This window comes from Amborella trichopoda, chromosome 10 (genome assembly GCF_054954075.1).
Source record: "Amborella trichopoda isolate Santa Cruz 75 chromosome 10, AtrichopodaSantaCruz75HAP2 v2.0, whole genome shotgun sequence".
Classification (NCBI taxonomy): Eukaryota; Viridiplantae; Streptophyta; class Magnoliopsida; order Amborellales; family Amborellaceae; genus Amborella; species Amborella trichopoda.
In genome coordinates this window covers 38738038-38759024 of record NC_142345.1, presented here as the reverse complement: position 1 = coordinate 38759024, position 20987 = coordinate 38738038, and the positions used below count along the sequence as shown (strand labels likewise).

General features: G+C 34.6%; 1 protein-coding gene across 1 annotated transcript; it reads left to right on the top strand.

Moving 5' to 3' along the window:
* Nucleotides 1-12956: 12956 nt before the first annotated feature.
* On the top strand, nucleotides 12957-16109 carry HB-1 (homeobox 1). Its single transcript, XM_006844166.4, has 3 exons — nucleotides 12957-13740; nucleotides 14244-14554; nucleotides 15430-16109. The coding sequence occupies exons 1-3, from the start codon at nucleotides 13662-13664 to the stop codon at nucleotides 15790-15792; spliced, it is 753 nt and encodes a 250-aa protein (XP_006844229.1). The 5' UTR covers nucleotides 12957-13661; the 3' UTR covers nucleotides 15793-16109.
* The last annotated feature ends 4878 nt before the right edge of the window (nucleotides 16110-20987 follow it).

The following is a 20987-nucleotide window of genomic DNA, read 5'->3' as shown; positions in this document are numbered from 1 at the left end:
TTCAGATTGAATCTAGGCCAATTTGACGGTCACAACTTTATTTCATATTTTAATTTTAATTTTTTTGTACAAATCCAAATAACTTGAAATTTTAAACGTCTATCCTTCTCATCAAAGTGCACCTAATAAAAATATTTTAAAAATAATTCGTAAAAAATAAATTGACCCAAATACCGTTGAAATGTTTTAGAGGTATTTTGGTCAATTTATTTTTTGTAAAAAAAATTTTGATATTTTTATTAGATTATCCTATTTTTAAAGAATACACACCTAAAATTTCAAATTACTTGAATTCGTAAAAAAAATTAAAATTCAAATACAAAATGAGGTTGTGACAGTCTGATCAGTCCAGATTTAATCTGGGCCGTTAGGCTCATATGAATACATATGTTCATATGAGCTAATGGGTTAATCTCAACATTTTCCTTTAAGTTTAGTACAGGGAGGTCACAATTACTTACAACTATCCGATGTGAAATTTAATAACTTGGGTGTGTCACAAAGTTAGAAAAAATTTCTTTCGAACTTTGATCTTGGTCAATGAAATAAATGCAGCCATCCAATTTCACATCTAATGGTCAAGATTAATTGTGACCACCTCTCCTCATATACTTTCCCTAAAGTAAAAAAGTCTTAATGATGATGATGTAGTATTCGAAAATTTTCTTTATTTTGCTTGTAATTTATTCGTTTAACTAATACACCATAGATAAATTCCACCAAAAACATACACATACATTTTATAAGTGCAAATATCCAAAGTAATCGCATCTTCTTTTCTGGGTATTTTTTAGAATTGCAATTTTTTTTTTTTTTTGTGACAACGTTAAATTATATTGATAAACAATTTTTCGATTTGTGCGTGTGCATGGAGCATAGTAAACTTCTCTGTATCATTCCAATTTTATTTGATGTCTCCGCACTGCAATTTTATCCCGCTTTCTGGATAGTACCGATTGTCTTGCACAGGGGTTAGTGATTAGCTGACTATGAGCATGACAGTATTAGGGCCAAAGCCATTTTTCAATTTTGCTAAGGAAAAGGTGGTCCCGTCTGTGAGGAGAAATGGATTGCCATGAATGAAACGTTCGGTGGAAGAAGTGGCCTCTTTTGAGGAAAGACCACGAAAGAAAGCTAAATGATGAGAGTCCAACACTAAAATAAAAGAGGGACTGGTGACTTTAGAAAGAGAAACCCTTAAAAAGAGTGGTTCATGAGAGAGACAGAGAGTGATTGGAAAGAGAGACAAAATAAACAGAGAAGACTCTTGAAAGACTGGTGTCCATGACACTGACCAAAGACAAAAGAAAGCTAGAGGAGTGCTTTATTTTAGAGAGATAGAGATAGAGAGAGAAGAGGAGAGAGAGTGACCAAAGATAAAAGTAGAACTTAACAAGAAAGCAAGAGTTCCATGAGAGAGAGAGAGGACAAACTGAAGAAAACAAGAGGAATGCCTCATTAGAGAGAGACAGACAGTAGAAAGAGTGGTGTCTAATGGAAAGAGACTACATTAAACTTAATACGAAAGGAAAGAGTCCTCCATGAGAGAGAAAGAAGTGAAAAGGAAGAGAGAGAAACCAAGGAAAGGCAATCAGCCTTCTTCAAGCATAAGGCTAGTATTTGTCATATGGGCAAAAGGACGTGGCACTATAAATAGCATCACATTACATTCAATGGTATGTTTATATTGTGGGATTGTATGTAATGAGGCCATTTATTTTTATTATAAGAAGGTCGCAATTGTTATTGGCTATTAAATGTCAAATTGGATAATTTGGAGTGTTTCATAAAATTAAAAAAAAAAAAAAAAAGTTTCAGTCTTATCAATGATATTCTCATAACCACACAACTTGAAATCTGACGAACAAATATGATTGTAACTTTCATATAAAAAGTAAATAATCTATTTGTATATTTTTCTTTATATTGTACGCATAAAGTATATTTTTTGAAAAGAGTTTATATAAGGGTTAGGCCATAAATATCAAATTAAAGCGCACCTCAATATTTCAATAGAAGGGGTTGTTTTGATGCTCAAAAACCTCAAATCGATCATCTCAACCTCAAGATGCATTGACACAAGAAAAAATAGAGCTCAAGTTTTGAAAAGAGGGCATCTTGTGATGCATCTTCTAGACCGTCAATTTTCAAGATTTTCAAGTATTCATATATATGCTCGATCTACACTATTTATGAAACTTTAAAATTTGATAGTTAAAGATAAAAATAAATTTCCAAGCTATCATAAAAGTATGGAAACAACATTTTTCGATACTATTTAAAGGTGTGCTTTACCTTGATTGTTTAGGGCATCAGACTTGTACAAACCACACCCATATCTACTCAATCATATCTTAAAGACATTGTTCCATCCCCATGGATATTTGAATCGCAACGAGGACGTGAATTACTACTACCCATACGCTTTTTTGAACTTTTTGAAAAGCAAATATACCAATATGGAGCACTACACTTCAAAAAATGGCTTCCTCTCACTAAAGCTATGCACAAAATTGTTTTGGCCTTTGGATAAGTGCACTTTATTCCTGTGATGACTCATTCCCTGTAAAGTATCACGCTCCATTTCCAGAAGAAACTTGCAAAGTAATTGTTCTACGCAGAAGAGAGAGGGACTAAAGCACTATTCTTTGATGAAAGAGAGAGAGAGAGAGCCCTACAGAAGACTGTACAGCACAATTTTTTTGATTTGGGGGAAATTATTATTTCAAAAGAGAGGGAAAAGGGGTGCGAGCTTTAGTGAAGATGTCGATGTTTATACAGGGCTCGGCCGAGTCAGTCTGCCGTATCTGAGTAGCCTCGGCCGAGTTAGTCTGGCGAATCTGAGTGGCCTCGGCCGAAGTCTCATAACACTGCTTTAGAGAGAGAAAAATTATTTAGAGAGAGAGTGCACTGTCCAACTGCTTCTAAAGTTGGCTTGGCTTGGCCCTCAGGCTACATTATTGGCTTAGGCTCATGTTTTTCAAGGCTGTGCCGTTGGGGCCTTGCCGGGTTCATTAACACCCAGATATGCTCATTCAAAAGTTGGACACTCTGTTTGATCTCAGGCCCTTCTTTTTTCAGGCATGTATAAATTACAGATTAAATTTTTTTTTAGTTGATTACTTGGTTAATGAGGTAACATCCCAAAAATAAGGTCCTCAATATGTAAATTGGTTGGGTTCGGTCCACGTTAACCCGGACCAAGATCCAACCCAGCCAGGCCTGACTTAGACCAAAACCTAAACCACCGAGGCTGAACGGGTCCAGATGTAGAAATAACACAAACTTATAAATTTATTTTATATATTTTATAGTGGGATGCTCTACAGAGACCATTTATCTCCGGAAAATTGCTTCATGTGGGCTGGACTGCAATTCTATCTCCGGAAAATTGCTTCATGTGGGCTGGACTGCAATTCTACATATGTGGTCCAAAAAGTGTAAAGCATCCATCTTGAAGATGGATGCAAGGTGTTCCATCCAAACACAATAAAAACTAAAGGTCCAAATGTTTTTTTATTAAAATTATTATTTTAAATTTTTAAAATTTATTTATTTATTCATATTCATGGTCTCCATATTAGAGATTACATGTCCTTAAAAATTAAGTCTTAGAACTCATCTTAAAAATAGATTTATTTATAGGCCCACATTTCTACATATGCGGGCTTGGCCGCATAGAGACCGGGTCCTTTATCTTTTGTGCATGGAGGTCACAATTTAAATACTCACCCTAAGCCATGGAACTAGACATTTAATGAGTGGGAATGATAGTGGCATCCATATACAAAAGATAAAGGAAAAAACTTATATAAAGTCGAGGCTCTAAACAATCAAATTAGAGTCGACCTCAAAAATTTTACCAAAAAAGGTTGTTTTGATGTCTAAATATCCTCAAATTGATCTTCTCGACATCTAGATGCATAGACATGAGAAAAAAATGGATTTCAAGTTTTGAAAATAGTGCATGCATTTGGGACCTCAATTTTCAAGATTTTTAAGTTTTTATAAATCTGCTCAATCTACACTATTTTTGAAGTTTTAAATTTTATAATTAAATATAAAAATATATTTTAAGTCTATCACAAAGATTTCCAATATTGAAACCATATTTTTTTCTCGACACAATTTGAAAGTTGGACTCATTGTTTAGAGCTTCAACTCTATACAAATCGCACCCAAAGATAAATGGTATCTTTGTAGACTATTCTTTTTATAATATATAATTAATACTATTTGTATGTATCTTCTATATGCTAGGTCAAGTCAGGTTGATCCAAGCCAAACCTAGACCCGAACCTGACCAGGGTCAGGTCGAGGTCAAGTAGAGCCAAACCAATCCATCAGGTCCAATTTTTTGGGTCCAAAACGGAACCCAGGTAGGTCGACAATGTCGGGTCCACAGATGGATCCGACCCATTTCCAACCCTTCCTACAAATACCCCTGACCCGGTTTTGCCGAGGGGGTCATTGGATGATATACTCCCGCAGGAGCATAGCAACAAGAAAATAAATGGGTACGGTGAGGGAAGTTGTTGGGTTGTTTCCATCATGGAAGAAGATTCCAAAAATGGGCAGCGATTGCATTTGCACAAACTCCCAAAAAAAAACACCCGCCCTTAAAAGACTTGCCCCCCCTCTGCATTATATGTTGGAGACAAAGCAGACCCATTACCATTACCATTACCATTACCATTACCATTTCTTAGAGAGAGAAATTCATTTCTTAGAGAGAGAAACTCCTATCTCTCCATTCAAAACCATAAATATTATTCTCTCTCATCCAAGCCCATGAGCTGACAACTGGCCTACACATGGAACCACTATTTCTCCAGATCCAAGACCCACATACTATATATTTCTTTTTTCAAATTAATGTTTGAGCATTTCCAATGGTACATTTGCCCTCTTTCTCTCTCTTCTAGCTTTATTTTCCCATTTCTCTCTCTTCTTAATTTTCAGTCTCCTTTTACTTCTGTTTTCCTTCATCTACTTCATGTTTGCCTCTCTTGTTTCTCTCTCTTTCTTCATGCTTTTTTATTCTCTCTCCTCTCTTTTTTAACGTTTTTTCTCTCCTTTGCATCTATGCTTTCTTTTCTTTTTTTTTCTTTTTTTTTTTTTTTATGGGATTATATACAATGAGATTAATTATCATTAGTTCGGGAAGATCACAATTACTTATAATAATCCGATGTGAAATTTGATAACTTGAGTGTGTCACAAGGTTGGAAAAAATTTCTTTTGAGCTTGGTCAGTAAAATAAATGCAGCCACCCAATTTCACATCCATTGGTCAAGATAAATTGTGACCACTTTATACCAAACATATATTATATACTTTCCTTTTATTGGTAACTTTATTTCTCTCTTTTTTTCAATTTTATACAATAACGTTATGGGCCAAAGGTAAATAATATCGTAATTTATTATCGTTTACTGGTTAAGGTTTGTGCAGGATTGCAACTTTAAACAATTAAAGCAATGCGAATATCTAAACTTTGTCATAAGATGCAATTTAGATATTAAAATTTTTAAGAGTGACAAAGAATTTATTTTCATATTTAATTATAGAATTTTAAATTTTAAAAATAGTTCAAATCAAGATGATATATAAATATATGAAAATCTTGAAAAATGGACTGTTCAAATAAATTATTGCAGTATATACTATTTTTTAGACTTAAAATCTGTTTTTGTTTTTTTTTTTCACATCTATACATCTTGATATCAAGATGATCAATTGGATGATCTTCCAACATCAATTTAGCTTTTTTCGATAAATTTTTAAATTGCATCTTAATTGTACAATATAAATATTTTCCTTGTGTATTTACCCACTATCCCTCTTGTTTCTCAATCTTCTCTCTTCATAATAATAATAATAATATTATTATTATTATTATTATTTTCTCTCTCTCTCTCTCTTCAAGGGGAGAGCTTTGATTCTCAGGTGTCCAGACAAATGCCACAACCAATGGACCCTACCCATATTCGAATATTATTAGAAAATATATAACAAAGTTTTATATTTAAAGTTTTAAACCAATTTGGGCCTACGAAAGCAAATTTTAAATAATGTTACGACTTTTATATCAACTATCAGCACTAACGCAAAGATGACCATTCCATATTGGAAAATAGTTTGATAGGGCTATAACCCTATCAAAATAGATAAAGCCTCAGCTAATAACTCATCGAAAATTGCCACTCAAGCATTGGAAGACTTTTATGTCTATCATCTCAGCTTTGATATTATGGTTGTAAAAAAAAAAAGATTTTAAGCTTTAAAAATAATATATATTGTAATAAATTATCCAGACTATTCATTTTGCTTTAAAAAATAAGTGTTCATAGATTCGCAAGATTTGTACAATTTATTGAGTTTTAAATGCCATTGTCGGTGTTAGAATTTATTTGACAACCATCATAGAGATTTTTATTGTCGAAAGTGCCTTTTAAACGAAGATTTGAAATGAGGTTTTATCTTGTTTTCATAAAACCTAGGCCTTATAAAAGATTTATCTACATCTCACGATGTTACTCTACGCGGAAGAAACGCTGGGGAAAGATGCTCTCCAAAGCAAGAGAGAGAGCGAAATATATCGAGGAAAAGTTTCCTAATATGCTCCCGCCGGAGCATATCAGCAGATCGTGCATTCACTAGGTTGTTTACGAGTATATTTTAAAACCTCAAATTTTTGTGATATAAACCTCAACTATCAAACTGACCGACTTGAAAAAGAAAAGAAAAAAAGATAGCTATGTTGCCTAAAATAAAACGGTGTGGTTTGTATAAGGTTGAGGCTCTGGACCATCAAAATAAGGCGCATCTTCAAATAGTGTTGAAAGATGTTTCAGTATTGAAAATTTTTATGATGGCTCATCTTTAATTATAAAATTTAAAGATGCAAAAATGGTATAGATTGAGAAGATCTAGGAACACTTAAAAAACTTGAAAATTGAAGGTTTAGAAAATGCATTATAAGGTGCAATATTTTCAATACTTGAAATCTATTTTTCTCATGTCCACATATCTTGAGGTCGAGATGATCGATTTGAGAATTTTTGCTCATCAAAACAACTTTTTTTAGTGAATTTTTAAAGTGTACCTTAATTTGATTGTTTGGGGCATCACCCTTATAAAAACATTTTTTAAAATAAAATAGGGGAATTTATATTAAATTTATATTTTATGTTTTAAGAATTAAAAATTGTTTCAATATTTCGTATTTTATGCTGAAATCCCTTTTTTGAGAGCATATAGTATATTTTAATTTAGTTTTTATACATGAGATTAAACTCGAATTTGAACTTTTATGCTTCTCATCATTATACATTTGCACAAAAGGATAATGAATCATCTAAAAGACATAAATTTACCAAAAATTCACGTTACTCTTGCTGGAGTATTTTGATCATTTTATTATTGAATATTTATTATTTGTAGGTGCGTGATGGCACGAAGTATAAGTGCCCTAATGTTTAGCTTAATATGATTTTAGGTAAAAATAAAATTAATACTACAGATGCTCTCAAAAATAAGACTTGAGTGCAAATATAAATTATAATGGGCTGCTTTTAAATTTTAGGAATAAAATTGGATTTTTAGGGAAAAAGATATATACCTGCTTTTTATAATTATAATCTCAAATAAACCTTCATGTCCATGAAAAGGCCACACCCTCAAGTTAAAAGAAAATGATGTTTAACTCTCTACCTATCTTTTTTTAAAGCCCGAATTATAAATATTTATCGTTTTTCTTTTCTTTTTTTCTATGATAACCTCATCATCCAAATGGATTTTGGATGCTACATTTCTTTGGTAAATTAGAGGGGAAAAGTGCCCCCTACCCGTTCTCATCAAGGAGAAAATTTATATAAGGTCGCCATCATACACTATGGAAATAAGGTGCGCATTAAAAATTCAGTAAAAAAATATGCTTTGAAGCTAGAAAACCTCCCAATTGATCATATTGACCTCGAGATGCATAGATATAAAGAAAAGAGAGAATTTCAAATCCTAAAAATAGGACATCTTGTAACAAGTTATCTAGATCATTTATTTTCAAAATTTCCATATGTTTATAGATCAACTCGATTTGCACTATTTTGGAATTTTAAACTTTATAATTCTGGTTGAAGATAGATTTCGAAGCCATCATAAAGTTTCCACTACCAAAACGATTCCTTCTTGCTAAATTCAAAGGTGTACCTTACTTGTTCAGTATAAGGTGGGCACCTTATGCAAAACTCACCCTTTCATTAATGTCTGTGGCTTCTATAAGGTTGCTACCTTAAACAATCCAAATAAGGCGCACCTCCAAATTTTGTCATAACATATAATTTTGTTGTAAAAAGTTATTGGGATCATCTTAAAATCGATTTTCATATCTAATTAGAAAATTTTAAACTCCAAAAAGGTTAAAATCAAGTAGATCTATAAATATATGAAAGTCTTGAAAATGGATGATCTAGATAACGTATTGCAAGATGCACTATTTTTAAGACTCAAAAAAAAAAATCCATATTCATATGTCTCGATATCAAGATTATCATTTAAAGAGCTTTTCAACACTAAAACAACCTTTCCGATATATTTTTAAGGTGCATATGTGATTCTACATTTTAAGGTTGCAACCTTATATAAACTTTTGCCTTAGTTGAATAAGAACATGTTACACTCGGATACAAAGAGACTTCATTTGAAGGGGAATATTTGCTGCATCAGAAATTAAAAGCAAAGTGATAAAATCTAGAGGTCAAGTGCGCCATACTGTAGCCACTGAAGCCCTAACCCTCTGTTTGGCCAGTAAGTCTGCAACCCAATTAGCTTCTCGAAACATGTGCATTAAGGATAGCAATAACCATGATGCGCCCAGAGACTGCTCTGGATAAAGTGTGTAAAAGCGCCACTTGGATTGAGAAAAAAGTCAAAAATTGATAGTATACTGTGAAGTAACCTATTTGTGAAGTTCATGCTTGTAACATGTGGACACATATAAGAGCAGTATATTGCATGAGGACACATATAGAAACTGGGTAAGTGTATACTGCATATACACCAATGGATATCTTTTCTATATATATATATATATATATATATATATAGGGGTGGCGTTGGACCCGAACCGACACGGGACCCACCAGGTATACCCGACACAAGTCGGATATGGGTCTAGCATTGGGACCCAGCTAGTCGGGTTTAGGTACAAAACTTGGACTCAAATACTATACGAGTCTGGATCTGGTTACAGTTGGACCCGTAGAGATAAAATATTTTACTCTAAGTCTTATTCATTTGGATGTATTAAAGATTGTATATAATTAGAACTAGTAGTCATTTTTAGACATTAAAAGACAAATCACACAGCTTGAAATCTAATAACAGGTAATTGTGACCTTGTTACCAATAATATAAGCATATGATGATAAAAAAAGGGCAAAAAAAAAGAAACTCATAGTGAGGGTGACAATGGACCTAAAGCCCAATGGGGTAGACCCAAGATCTGACTGGTATAAACATAGATCCAATTTTTGGACCCGATGGGTCGGGTCCGGGTCCAAAATCTTGATCCGAATCTATTCGAGTCTGGGTCTTCAACAGTATAAAGCATTTATTAAATACCAATTTAATAGGCAATAGAATATAATTCGGTATCAAAGTAATATATAGTTTCTATATATCAGTGTTCTGGGAGCTTGAGAGAGAGAGAGGAAGGGGTTCAAAAATGTTGGAGAGAGAGAAAGAGGCATAGTAGTTTTTTAGGGCCTTGGATGATTGGCTCATTAGAAAAAGAAAAATGACAAATATTGTCATTTGGACTATTAAAAATGTAGCGTGGGGTTCAATGTCTTCTTTTTCTTCTTTTAACTCGGAAGGGTTCATCGGCTTCCTACGGATCTAATAGATTATTTAGGGTTATAACCATTTTCTATTTTTTTAATGGATTTCCAAAAAAAAAAATTAATACCTTAAGATTGAATAGAGACAATGTATTTTTGTTTAACGGTCATATCTAAATGTTTAAGAACTCAAAATCTATTGTTGTTAAAAATAACCCCACTTGGTGATTCTAAATCCCTAGAATTCAAATAAACGATCCTCCTAAATGACAAAACAATCCCCTTAAATGACATCATTGTGCAAATACATGTGTTACAAAAGTATTGGCCAAATCAAATAGAGGGAGAGAAATTAAAAAATTTACTGAAGATCGTCAAGAGAATTATAGTGATTTTGCTATCCCGAAATAGGTTGTTAGGTTTGGTGATAGCTAAATCACTATACTCATATTTTCTTCTAAAGATTAAGAGTATTATAGTAAAAAACAAAAATTCTTTCTTGAAAGCAAAAAAATGATATCTATGTAAGAGAGTCATGAAAGACATAATACCCATCTTTCTGAAGGTCACCCCTTTGGGGTTATGGGAACAGATATCCAAGATGGAGATGGGTCTCCAAGAGAGAGAACGCCATCACCTCCAAGAGAGAGGCAGTAGTCCCATATCATTTTAGGTTAGTTAAGTTTTCACTTTTAGAGTAAAGTGTTTTGGTTGCTTTCAATGTGCTTTTTTCGATAGCGGTACAACAGTGGAAAAGATGTTGATCGATGTTGCTGCTTGGTTTGGAGAACAAGTTTAGAAGGAAAAAATCAATGAAGGTTTTTTTTAGAGGGATGCATTATCTTTTGTAATCCAAAATTGTAATCTTCATTCAAATAGTGGATTTCTAATTACGGAGGCCGTGGATGTAGCCCTATAGGCTGAACCATATAAATCGTGTGTGGTGATATGTTTTTTTATATTTTTTTTTATTTCTCACACTCGATTTATAGTTGTATTCATCTACTTCATATTTAACCAATCATGTATACGATCTTGGGTAGGATCTCGATATTTGAGATTCCTGGTTCTGCAAACTAGGGGTTCCCGAGAACCCTATGCTTCATTCTCTCTATCAATACACATACCCTCAGTATGACCAAATATAGGTTCAGAATTCACGATAAAATGTGGCAAAGTTTTACGTCGGATGCCTACCTAACACAACCCACTTACTTTAACCGGGTTTAGGAGAGGTTAAAAGAGAGTTTAATATCCTTACCCTTATTAGACCAAAACAATTATGTCTGTGAAACACCCTCACACACCCCGAGCTACCAAATTTTACAATGAACTCCTTGAACAGTCCTTATAGTAGTAACTGTAAAGAGCGTGTATACCATCCTCCCGCATAAGCATAGAATATACAATTACTCCCTCAAGGTGAAAACTAAATTGGGAAGAATTTTTCATCCAAGACTTTTAGAATCGTTCAAAAATCATTAGACGATTATCTAAAAGTTTAAATTTAAATTTTTTTAGTTTTCTAACACTTAGATCTCAGCCTTCAAATTTTTACACAATTTTGAGCCATTATTTTTATTTAATCCCATATAAAATACAATTTGAATTTTTTTTTTTTTTTATTGAGTATAGCATATGGTCGAAGATGTTACATATCCCAATTTTGAGGCCCGAAAAATACTTATAGACCAGGTTTTGGTCAAAGGAGTAAATATATTGTAAAGTCCCTCAGGATCATGAAATATTTTACCAAATGTAAATGCTCTAATAGTATATCTGGTTTATTTACTTACCCAAAAACAAAAACAAAAAAACCTCTCGGCCTTTGGTCGGTTGTGGGACACCCAAACTTGTATAAGAGATGCTAAGGTTTTTAAAATTGCAAATTCGTTTTCATGCGATCACCCGGGTGGACCACCTAGAGATAATTTTTATAAAAAATGCCGAGAGACCAAATTTTTAAAATTCAGAGAGAAAGATAGACGTGGACGCCTCTATATATTACACCGAAATGATTTACGCAGAAGAATACAAAATGGGCAAAATAAAGATAGATATGAATGAAATTGGTTGGGTCGATTGGAATTTATAAGTAGGAGAACGTATCTCTACCTTTCCTATAATAAATATTGGAAAATTGTTTCATACGGGGGCTGGACCGTATTTCTACAATATACGGTACCAAGGTATAAAGCATCCATCTTTATACCTTAAAACTAACGGTTCAAATGTTTTTTTTAATAGAATTATTATTTTTAGTTTTTTAAATTTATTTATTTATTCATATCCATATCTTCATGTTAGAGATTATATGTCCTTAAAAATCAAATCAAAAAATCCATCTCAAAAATAAATTTTTAAGAGGTGACTCATTTCTACATGGACTCAAGGAAGCTGTGTCGATAAATATCAGAGAGGTTGCAACTATGGGATTCTCTTCGAGAAACTACTGTCTCACTATACTTTATCCATCTTCCTTTTTTTGGGTAAATTAAATAGCAACTTTATTTTGTAAAACTAAAGTAGTGATGTTCTGCACAATCTATTTAGTTGGATAATTTAGATTTGAGAGATCCTTAAAATAATATTAAAAAGTAATGTACTTTTGAGATAATGTCAAATCCATACCATCTAAATAAAATTCGACCTAGTTTTTACGGGGGAGAGAGAAGCATCGAGTTATAATAATTCCATGGCAATATCTCCATGAATTAGAAAAAGGAAAATTGTTTCATGAGGGTTGGACTGTATTTCTAAAACATGCTGTCCAAGTGTATAAAGCATCCATCTTTAAAATGGATGCAAATTGCTTGTCCATCAAAAAACAGGTGTAACTAACTGTCCAAATATTTTTTTAATATAATTATTATTTTTAGTTTTCAAAAAAAAAAATCATATTCATGATATCCATGTTAAACATTATATATTCTCTAAAAATAAAGATCGAATCATATATAAAAAATGTATTTATCACAAAACCCACATTTCTACAATACGTGGACTGGCCGTGTCCTTAGAAAAATATCATATGGTATTGTTCCCACACTGAGATGAGATGCTGCGTTAAAGACGTGTTTTAGGATAAATAGTTATAGTGGGAGGAGAGATATTTTGCTCTGAACTTTTTTACCAGCCATAACTCCAGAATCTTTTCAAGAGAGAGAGAGAGAGAGAGGGGGAGAGTAGAGAGAGGGGACAGAGAAATATTTAGAGAGAGAGAGAGATAAGCGTAGATGGGTAGAGAGAGAAAGTTAGTGAGGGGCCCGACAAGCGCAGATGGGTGAGCGCATCTAGGGAGCAATTCCAAGCTATACCCACCGGAATCCAACTTTTGTTTTGCCAATCGGAACTCAGAATCCGGCGACTGAAAAATTACACCAAAATCGTCAATAAAAGCTGAGAGACTCGGTCTTTCTCCTTCCCTTTCAGACCATATCGCTCCAAACAAGTCTACTTTCTCTCTCTAACCCAGATCTTTCTCTCTCATACTCTTTCTCTATCACTTCACTCTGTCTCTTTCTCTCTCTCTACTGGTTGACTCCAAAACTCAAGCCCGGAAAGACCCAAATCTCGGATCAGACCTCGACGGCTGAAATACTTGAAAATTCGATTGAGTTTTGGGCGATGGGGTTCTCTCTCTCTCCTTTGCAAACCCCTACTCGCTTGCTCTGGAGTACTAGCTTCTTTCGCCACAAGATCATGATCTTCTAAGACCTGAGGAGAGAAATCGGGGGAGCTCACGAAAAGAAGAGAGAGAAAGAAGTCCGGTAAGCCGGAATTCTTTTTCGGGAGAAGTTTTCTTTATCTGATCTGTTCATGGCTTCGGGCCGTCTCATCTTTAATGCCTGTGGGGGCAATATGCTCTTCATGGGAGCCAATGACTCCCTTTACCATGGTAATAACAGGAAGTCCTCTCTCTCTCTCTCTCTGGCAAACATATTTCTTGTCGATCAGTTACAGAATTAGTTAACTTCAAGGCAGTGATGTGATCGTATCAATCAACAAACATGGTTGAAAAAATTATCATGGTATCATTTGTGCGTCTCCATTTCACTAATCATCATTTCACAAACAAAACTTCTTGATAAATAAAATGTTAGCGCCATTAACTGTCTTTCCAAAATTCTCTTTCATTAAGGTCTTATTGTTTGGTAGCTCTTTTCTCATCCCTCAAGCTCAAGTAGAAAAATTGCATAGAAAACTTATTCATAAATGTTTGACAAACTTCTTCTTTTTCCAAAAAATTTCAATGAACTTTTTTTTTTTTTTACTAAGATCTTAGCTATTAGCTTTTGATGCAGAGTTATTTGGCTTAATCTCCCCCAGTTTCAGGCTCAGGGATCCTGAGCATCCAGATTGATAGAACATAGTGAAATTATCGATTTGGTTGTTTGTCAGGAATGAATTTGGATGACGAGGTGTATGACGAGCACTTGCCGGAGAAGAAGCGGAGGCTGACTGCAGAGCAAGTGCACCTGCTAGAGAGGAGCTTTGAATCGGAGAACAAGCTGGAGCCGGAGAGGAAGTCCCAACTGGCAAAGAAACTGGGACTTCAGCCGCGCCAAGTAGCCGTCTGGTTCCAGAATCGCCGGGCTAGGTGGAAGACCAAGCAATTGGAGAGGGATTACGATCTCCTCAAGTCCTCCTACGACTCGTTGAGGTCGGATTACGAGACTCTCGTCAAGGAGAAAGAAAGGCTCAAATCTGAGGTACTCGTATATGAGTTTTCTTTTCTCCTTTTTTGTGACTTCGAATTTTCCATGTGTTTAATGAGAAAATTACTCTTTTTTGCCTTCTATTCTATTGATTTTTTTCATCTGTTTGATTCTCTTTCTGCTGGTTGCAGCAACTTCTTTGAAAAATTCAATATGTTGTGGGCTCTTATGAAGAGATCTATGAACCCTTGGTCATTAAGTACTTAAGCTTGCTTCAGAACTCCTTTGATATCATCATAAATATTGTTTTTGGGGTGCTTAAGTGAAGATTAGAATATGAATCCATAATGTTATGGCCCTTAATTAAGCCTCGAGACCTAATCCAAGAAGCCAAATGCAATAGGGGTTGACATTTAAATAGTGTTAGAGCATGTTTGTAAGCCTAAATTGGTTGAATTTATGTTAAATTTGGAGAAAGCTGATGAGACATTAATTTTGCTAATTTGGAAAAAAAAAAGGTGCGCAATTCTTTTCCCAATATTCAAATCCAAATTCCCATGGGTTTGCCCCCATTTACATTTTTTTTTTTTTTTGCTTTTTTTTTTTTCGGGTAACTCAGTGGAACAAACACGCCCCCCTACCCATTTTTTCAAATAGATTAGAGAGTAAGCTTCTTTTGAAAAAAATCAGTGGGTGGTGTCAAAAAATCAAGGGGTGTTATCAAGAATGGAAACCACAACATGGTAATTAGAGATGGGGTGCCACCACGACCCATAGTTTTGTACCACAACTGGAGCATTGACTAAATAAAATAATTATTTTATCCTCAAAGCGAAGTTGTGTAATCCTTATACTTTTGCCTCAAATAGAAATATGACCATAATTTAAGTTTACAGCTATCGATGTACTAAATCCTAATTATCAAACAGGTAGCTTCACTTGTAGAGAAGTTGCAAGCCAAGGAGATAGGAGAGAGCGACATAGGGTCCTCCTCTCCCCCTGAAGAAATGAAACCCATCATGAGCTTCAAGATTGAGGAAGGATTGAGCTGTGGGACAGGTGGCAGCGCCGTAGTGGACGATGACGGGGCTCACCTGATCGATAGTGGCAACTCTTGCTACCCCCCTCCGGACTATGACCGTTGCCCGAGCCTCGATGGCACACAGTCAGAGGAGGACGAGGAGGTGGCCGACGAGAAGAGGGGCCGACATGATCAAGACCTCTACTTCTCTGAGGTCTTCGGTATAGAGACCGAGCACCATGATCAGCTAGGCTGGTTGGTCTGGTCTTAACCAGGCTGGTTGGTCTGGTCTTAAGGGTCTCTCTCTCATTCTCTCTCTCTCACTTCCTATTTACTATATACTATACATTTGTGTATTTGTGCATGTGACTATATGTCCATTATATGGGACAAAGTGCTAGGTCCAAGAAATATAAGGTGTACGCAAGGTGAAAAACTAGAGTAAGAATATTGTGAATCTCTCGTCTCCCCCTTTATGTACTTACTATTATTAAGCAGGTCCTAGAGAATGTCACCATAGAATGTAAGTAAAGGGGAATGGGGAAGTGTACCCTCTTGTGTTCCATGAATAAAGTAAAACTTTTGGCATTTTTGTGGACCATAGGATTATTTTTTGTTTCCCATTTGGGTTATGATACTACCCATGTGTTTGTCAAGCGGTACTCTATTAAAAGCTTTTGAATTTTGGGGAAGGAAAAGGGAGTTTTTTAAAGGCATGTGAATAATGATGAATAAATGAAGCATTGCTTGAGTTAGGTATTGGTGAAAGGAGTCTTGCTTACAACTCTAGCAAGATTTGAGAGAGAATTGAGATAAACAAGGTTATTTTAGTCATTCCTAAATGTTATGCATAGTTTAGAGATGGTGGTGAGGAAAAATATTATTGGAAATGAGTGGAAATGGTGGTGAAATTGGTGTGGTTTTTAAACTTTTGGAATTTTAGGGATAATGGAATGAGAAGATGGGGATGGATAAAGGAGATCCAAGATGTTCTTTAAAGCTCCCCACCACCACCATGGACATGTCGGAGTGGGGCCCATGGTTTTGGTCTATTTTGTAATGAGTGATAAATATGTTCTCATTCTCTCTCCCTCACTATAGGGGTGGCAATGGGCCTGGCCCGACCCTAACCCAGCTTTAGGGCCGGCCTTCCCATCCCTGATCAGACCAAAAAGGCTATAGCCTATTAGGACCTGGTTCAGCGAGGCAAGGCCAAATAAAATTGAAAATAAAACAAAAGAAAAAAAAACAAAGAAAAGAGAGTACAACCTTGGCCCAGGCGCAGCCTGACCCTACCAATGGGATGTGGTTGTCTAGCCCGCCACATTTCGTGGCATTAAGCCTTAGTTTTTTAGGGCCGGACCGGGCCACCCAGCTCATTGCCACCCTTTCTCTCTCTGGTCTAATTTGTAATGAAGTGATTTATAGTGCTCTCTCTAGGTTCTTCTCCCAATGCTCTAAAGACCATGAAACTACCGACCTATATTTTGATTCTACGTGGAGACGTGTGCAAAAAATAAGATGCCTTTGTAGTGATTGATAAGAACAAAGTTCATTCCATAAAGCCATGGAAGGAACTGATTCGACTAAATAGAGAAAGGTTGTAAATGTGGAAAAGCTTTTATCCTTCAAAGGATTCGAACTTTGAATTTGGTAGAGCTTGCAGTGACCCCAGATGCCTGCCAACATTGTTAGATATGGTGGTGGGTGTGGGTCAACTGGGGCAGTAAAAAATCAGTCTTCTTTTTTTGCTTTTTTTTTAAAAAAAAAAATGAAATTAATTGAAAAAAAATTTTATATTTTCAGGCACATTATTCACCATCTTAATATAATAAATGCCCCCAACTTATAATTAACAGTTTGCATAAGAATTTATTAGAAAACTTGCCTTAAGATATCTGAAAAAGATCAAACAATTGTGAAGCCTCCTCAATGCACTACAATAACACGATCAGACAGCACGATAGTTGTCTTTACTTTTGATATAGAAAGTGAGTAGAACAGTAAGATCTTGAAAATAAATATTTAAGACTTATTTATAGAGTGACAAACTGTTATGTGAAGTTTGGGGTTGCAATGGGAAAGGAGCTCCCACGTTGTGGCTTACTTAAAAAATCATTAACTAAATTCTTGATTGTTTTAAGGAAAATTTATAGATGCTTTTAATTTCAACTTTCTACACATCTTACTCTCAATATTTTTTGTATTATACCTTAAACTGCATCACTTTTTTTTTTGTTATATATACCCTCAAACAAATAGTCAATGTATTTTTACACCAAATTGCCTCTTCTTTCTTTTCATTCCTTTTTTAACCACGTGTTCTCTACCCATTTCTCTCTCTCTCTACCATCCTTCACTCTTTCTCTCTACCCTCCCTCACCATTTCTCTTCCTCTCTCTCTACCCTCCGTCACTCGCTCTTTACCCTCTCTCTCATCCCGAACTCTCTCTATTTACCAAAAATTAGCAGTGCGGCCACCTCCCCTCTCCACCAAAATTAGCGCGCAACCAACTCCTCCACCAAAATTAGCGGTTCCCCAATTCCACTGCTACTTCTCCTCTCTAATATGGAGGCGCAGCTTAGTTCTCCACTATTTATTGTCTCATTTTCAATCAATCCACCATTTTTATGGCCACTGTACCTCGGATTTGTGGCCAATCTATCGTTTTTAGCGCTGCTGCTACTCTCAATGGAAGTGGATCGACCATTTTCCGGCCAATCTACTATTTTATTTGATATATATAAGAAAAAGTAATGTTGGGGTTCAAGGTATAATACAAAAAGTATTTAGAGATAAAATGTTTAGATAGTTAAAATTGAAAAATATCTATAAATTTCCCTTGTTTTAACAGTAATAAATTATTTATCATTTACAATTGATTTGGAATTGGGTAGAAAGCAATGTTTCAATAATGCAGGTCCTACAATGAGGAGCAAACACTAGTGATATCATGGCACATGCATTGGTTGTCACGCATGTCAGGGGTGGCAATGGACCTCAACCTAACCCAACCCATTGCCACACATGACTAAGTGCCACACATGAATATAAGTTAGAATAGTCAAAAATAGGTAAAATGTTGAATAGTTGATAATTAGATATATCTTGACAAATTTTCTTTCATTTTATATGCTCATAGGTGTTTAAATTTGTTGGATTTTGTGATACCCAAAATCAAAATCCTATATTATTAAGATTGGGATTAATATTAATGAGTTTTCATATTTATTAAGTTTTTTTATTTAATTTGATAATTCAAATTATGTAAAAAGTTATCTGTTGAACAAGTTCCATACGGTTTAAGATAGATTTGAGGACCAAAAAATGATAAAATTAAAATTTCCCATAACATTGGGGAAATATTGTAAGAGCCTCTCATATACCACTTTATGGGGTTATGCTTTTCTTTTTAAGTGATTATTGTAGAAAAATAAAATGTGGGCCCCATTTGGGTTACCTTATGAAAAAGTTGGACTTTAGATGTAATGGAATCCTACAAAAGAGGAGGAGCCTCTAAAAAAGCCTCGAAAGAGTGATATAGGATGGAACCTCTAGGGAGAGAAGTGAGATGGAGCCTCTAGGGAGAGAAATGAGCTTCTAGTGAGAAAAACGGTTTGTCTATGCTTCGCATTGAGATAGATGTTTGTTTCTTATAGAGAAGCGGTTCTCATGAAGATTTTTTGTGGTATCTCTTTGTAGAGAGAAAATTGGTTTCTCATTGCTCTCGCATATCTATCTGATGTTGTCCGTAATGGTTGTAGGTTTACAGGGTTGTTCGACTAATTTTTGTCAAAGTTTATTATGATATGTTTTGTATCACAAAATATGTATGTGATGTAACTCTCATAGGTATAGTAGATTTTAGTATACCATACCCATTGATGTAGTCACATCTAGGACAAATCACATAAATTATTGTGTTCTTTTTCTGTTATTTCTTTCCTGCTTTATTTTTCTTACTCGTAGATTGTTTGTTGTCAATTCTATTTTTTCTCACTCTTTAATCGCCAAAAAATCAACCCTTCATGTTTTAGAGCTTTCATGCACAACAAGGTTAAAACTTTACTAGAAGGATAACAAAAAGGTTTTCATGTCAACAAAAAAGAAATATTTTGAGAAAGCCAAAAAAAAAAAAAGGATGAAAGTCTTGTGTGGATTGCATAATTCGAATACATGGTCCTGGTCAAGTGTCAGATGGTGATATAAAAAACTCAAATGCCTTGTGATAAAACTTTGTTAGAGAGAAGGTTATCCATATACTTTTAAATGAAGTTGACATTACGTAACTCATTTTACTTTTATATGTCCATGAGATGGTTTTAACTTGCAAAGAGATGACTAAGACAGAATCCATAGTTCATTTTAGAGCAAAATTTTTGAAATGGGGGATCTTGGTCCCACAAAACAAATATTGGACAGTGGTTCTCCAGGATCCAGATCGGGAGGCCAGATTGGTCACCTTTTGGATTCACCCGGATTGCCGATTTGGGCTGAATTAGACTTATTCTCCGGTGTGATAATCAGGTTAAATTTTCAAAAAAATTGAAAAATAACAAAAAATAACATGGGTAGGAATTAGACAATTTTGCCAATTTAGATCGCCAGGTTCCAGATAGACTCACCTAGTTTTGGGCAGACCTAGTCTATCAAACTCGGATTGATTCCCAGAGTTGATTAGGAACTAGGTTGGTCCCAACTGACTCTCGATCCAAATCTGCTTTTTAAATTTCTACTTGAAATAGAAATCTAGCGGAATAAGTAAAGTGTGGTGCTCTTATTTGGCAATCCAGGTTTTTCAAGGTGCTCTTATTTAGAGAAAGAAAAAAAAAATAGTTTCTCCACTCTCTAAAATATAGTCCAAACAATGCTTTAAAGATGAGGAAGAAAATGAATTGTTATGACTTGATCACCAAATGCAAATGTTAAAAAGACGGTGGAATGGTTTGACAAGAACTATGGGTGGAATATGAATGATTTTTTCTTTTGCAAATTCAGAAATGTGTATGTTTCGAATGCAAGGATTATCACAAAATTAAAGGCTATTTATTCCGTAATCCAGAATTGGTATTCTAGGTAATGACAAATCACCAAATTCCTCTGAACTGGTATGCTTTGGCATTAATTATAAGGAAACCTTTTTACGCGGCTTCACCTGCTTATAAAATACATGTGACTACAATTTTCATTTATAAAATCGGTGATTTGGATTGGAGAATCGGCCAGTCTCAACCAAAAATATTTTCAAAAAATCACTATAATATCTCAAAAATTTAGGTTTTAAGATTTTTAAAAAAAAAATAGTGACCATTGCATTATGGTTGTTCATTATTGTATCAAAAATATGTAAATATTGAGATCCGTCTTATGTTAAGTGTTCTGTTTTTTTGGTAATTTTATGTTAAGTGTTTGTTGTCTACTAAGTACATTTTACAGTCAAAATGGCATTTAAAATATAACTCATG

What these genes read in the sequence shown, in the direction of transcription:
- HB-1 (XM_006844166.4), top strand. Translation starts at nt 13,662, where the DNA reads ATGGCTTCGGGCCGTCTCATCTTTAATGCCTGTGGGGGCAATATGCTC. An exon ending in CAATGACTCCCTTTACCATG is followed by an intron (nt 13,741 to 14,243) that starts GTAATAACAGGA and finishes GTTGTTTGTCAG; the next exon opens with GAATGAATTTGGATGACGAG. An exon ending in AAGAAAGGCTCAAATCTGAG is followed by an intron (nt 14,555 to 15,429) that starts GTACTCGTATAT and finishes ATTATCAAACAG; the next exon opens with GTAGCTTCACTTGTAGAGAA.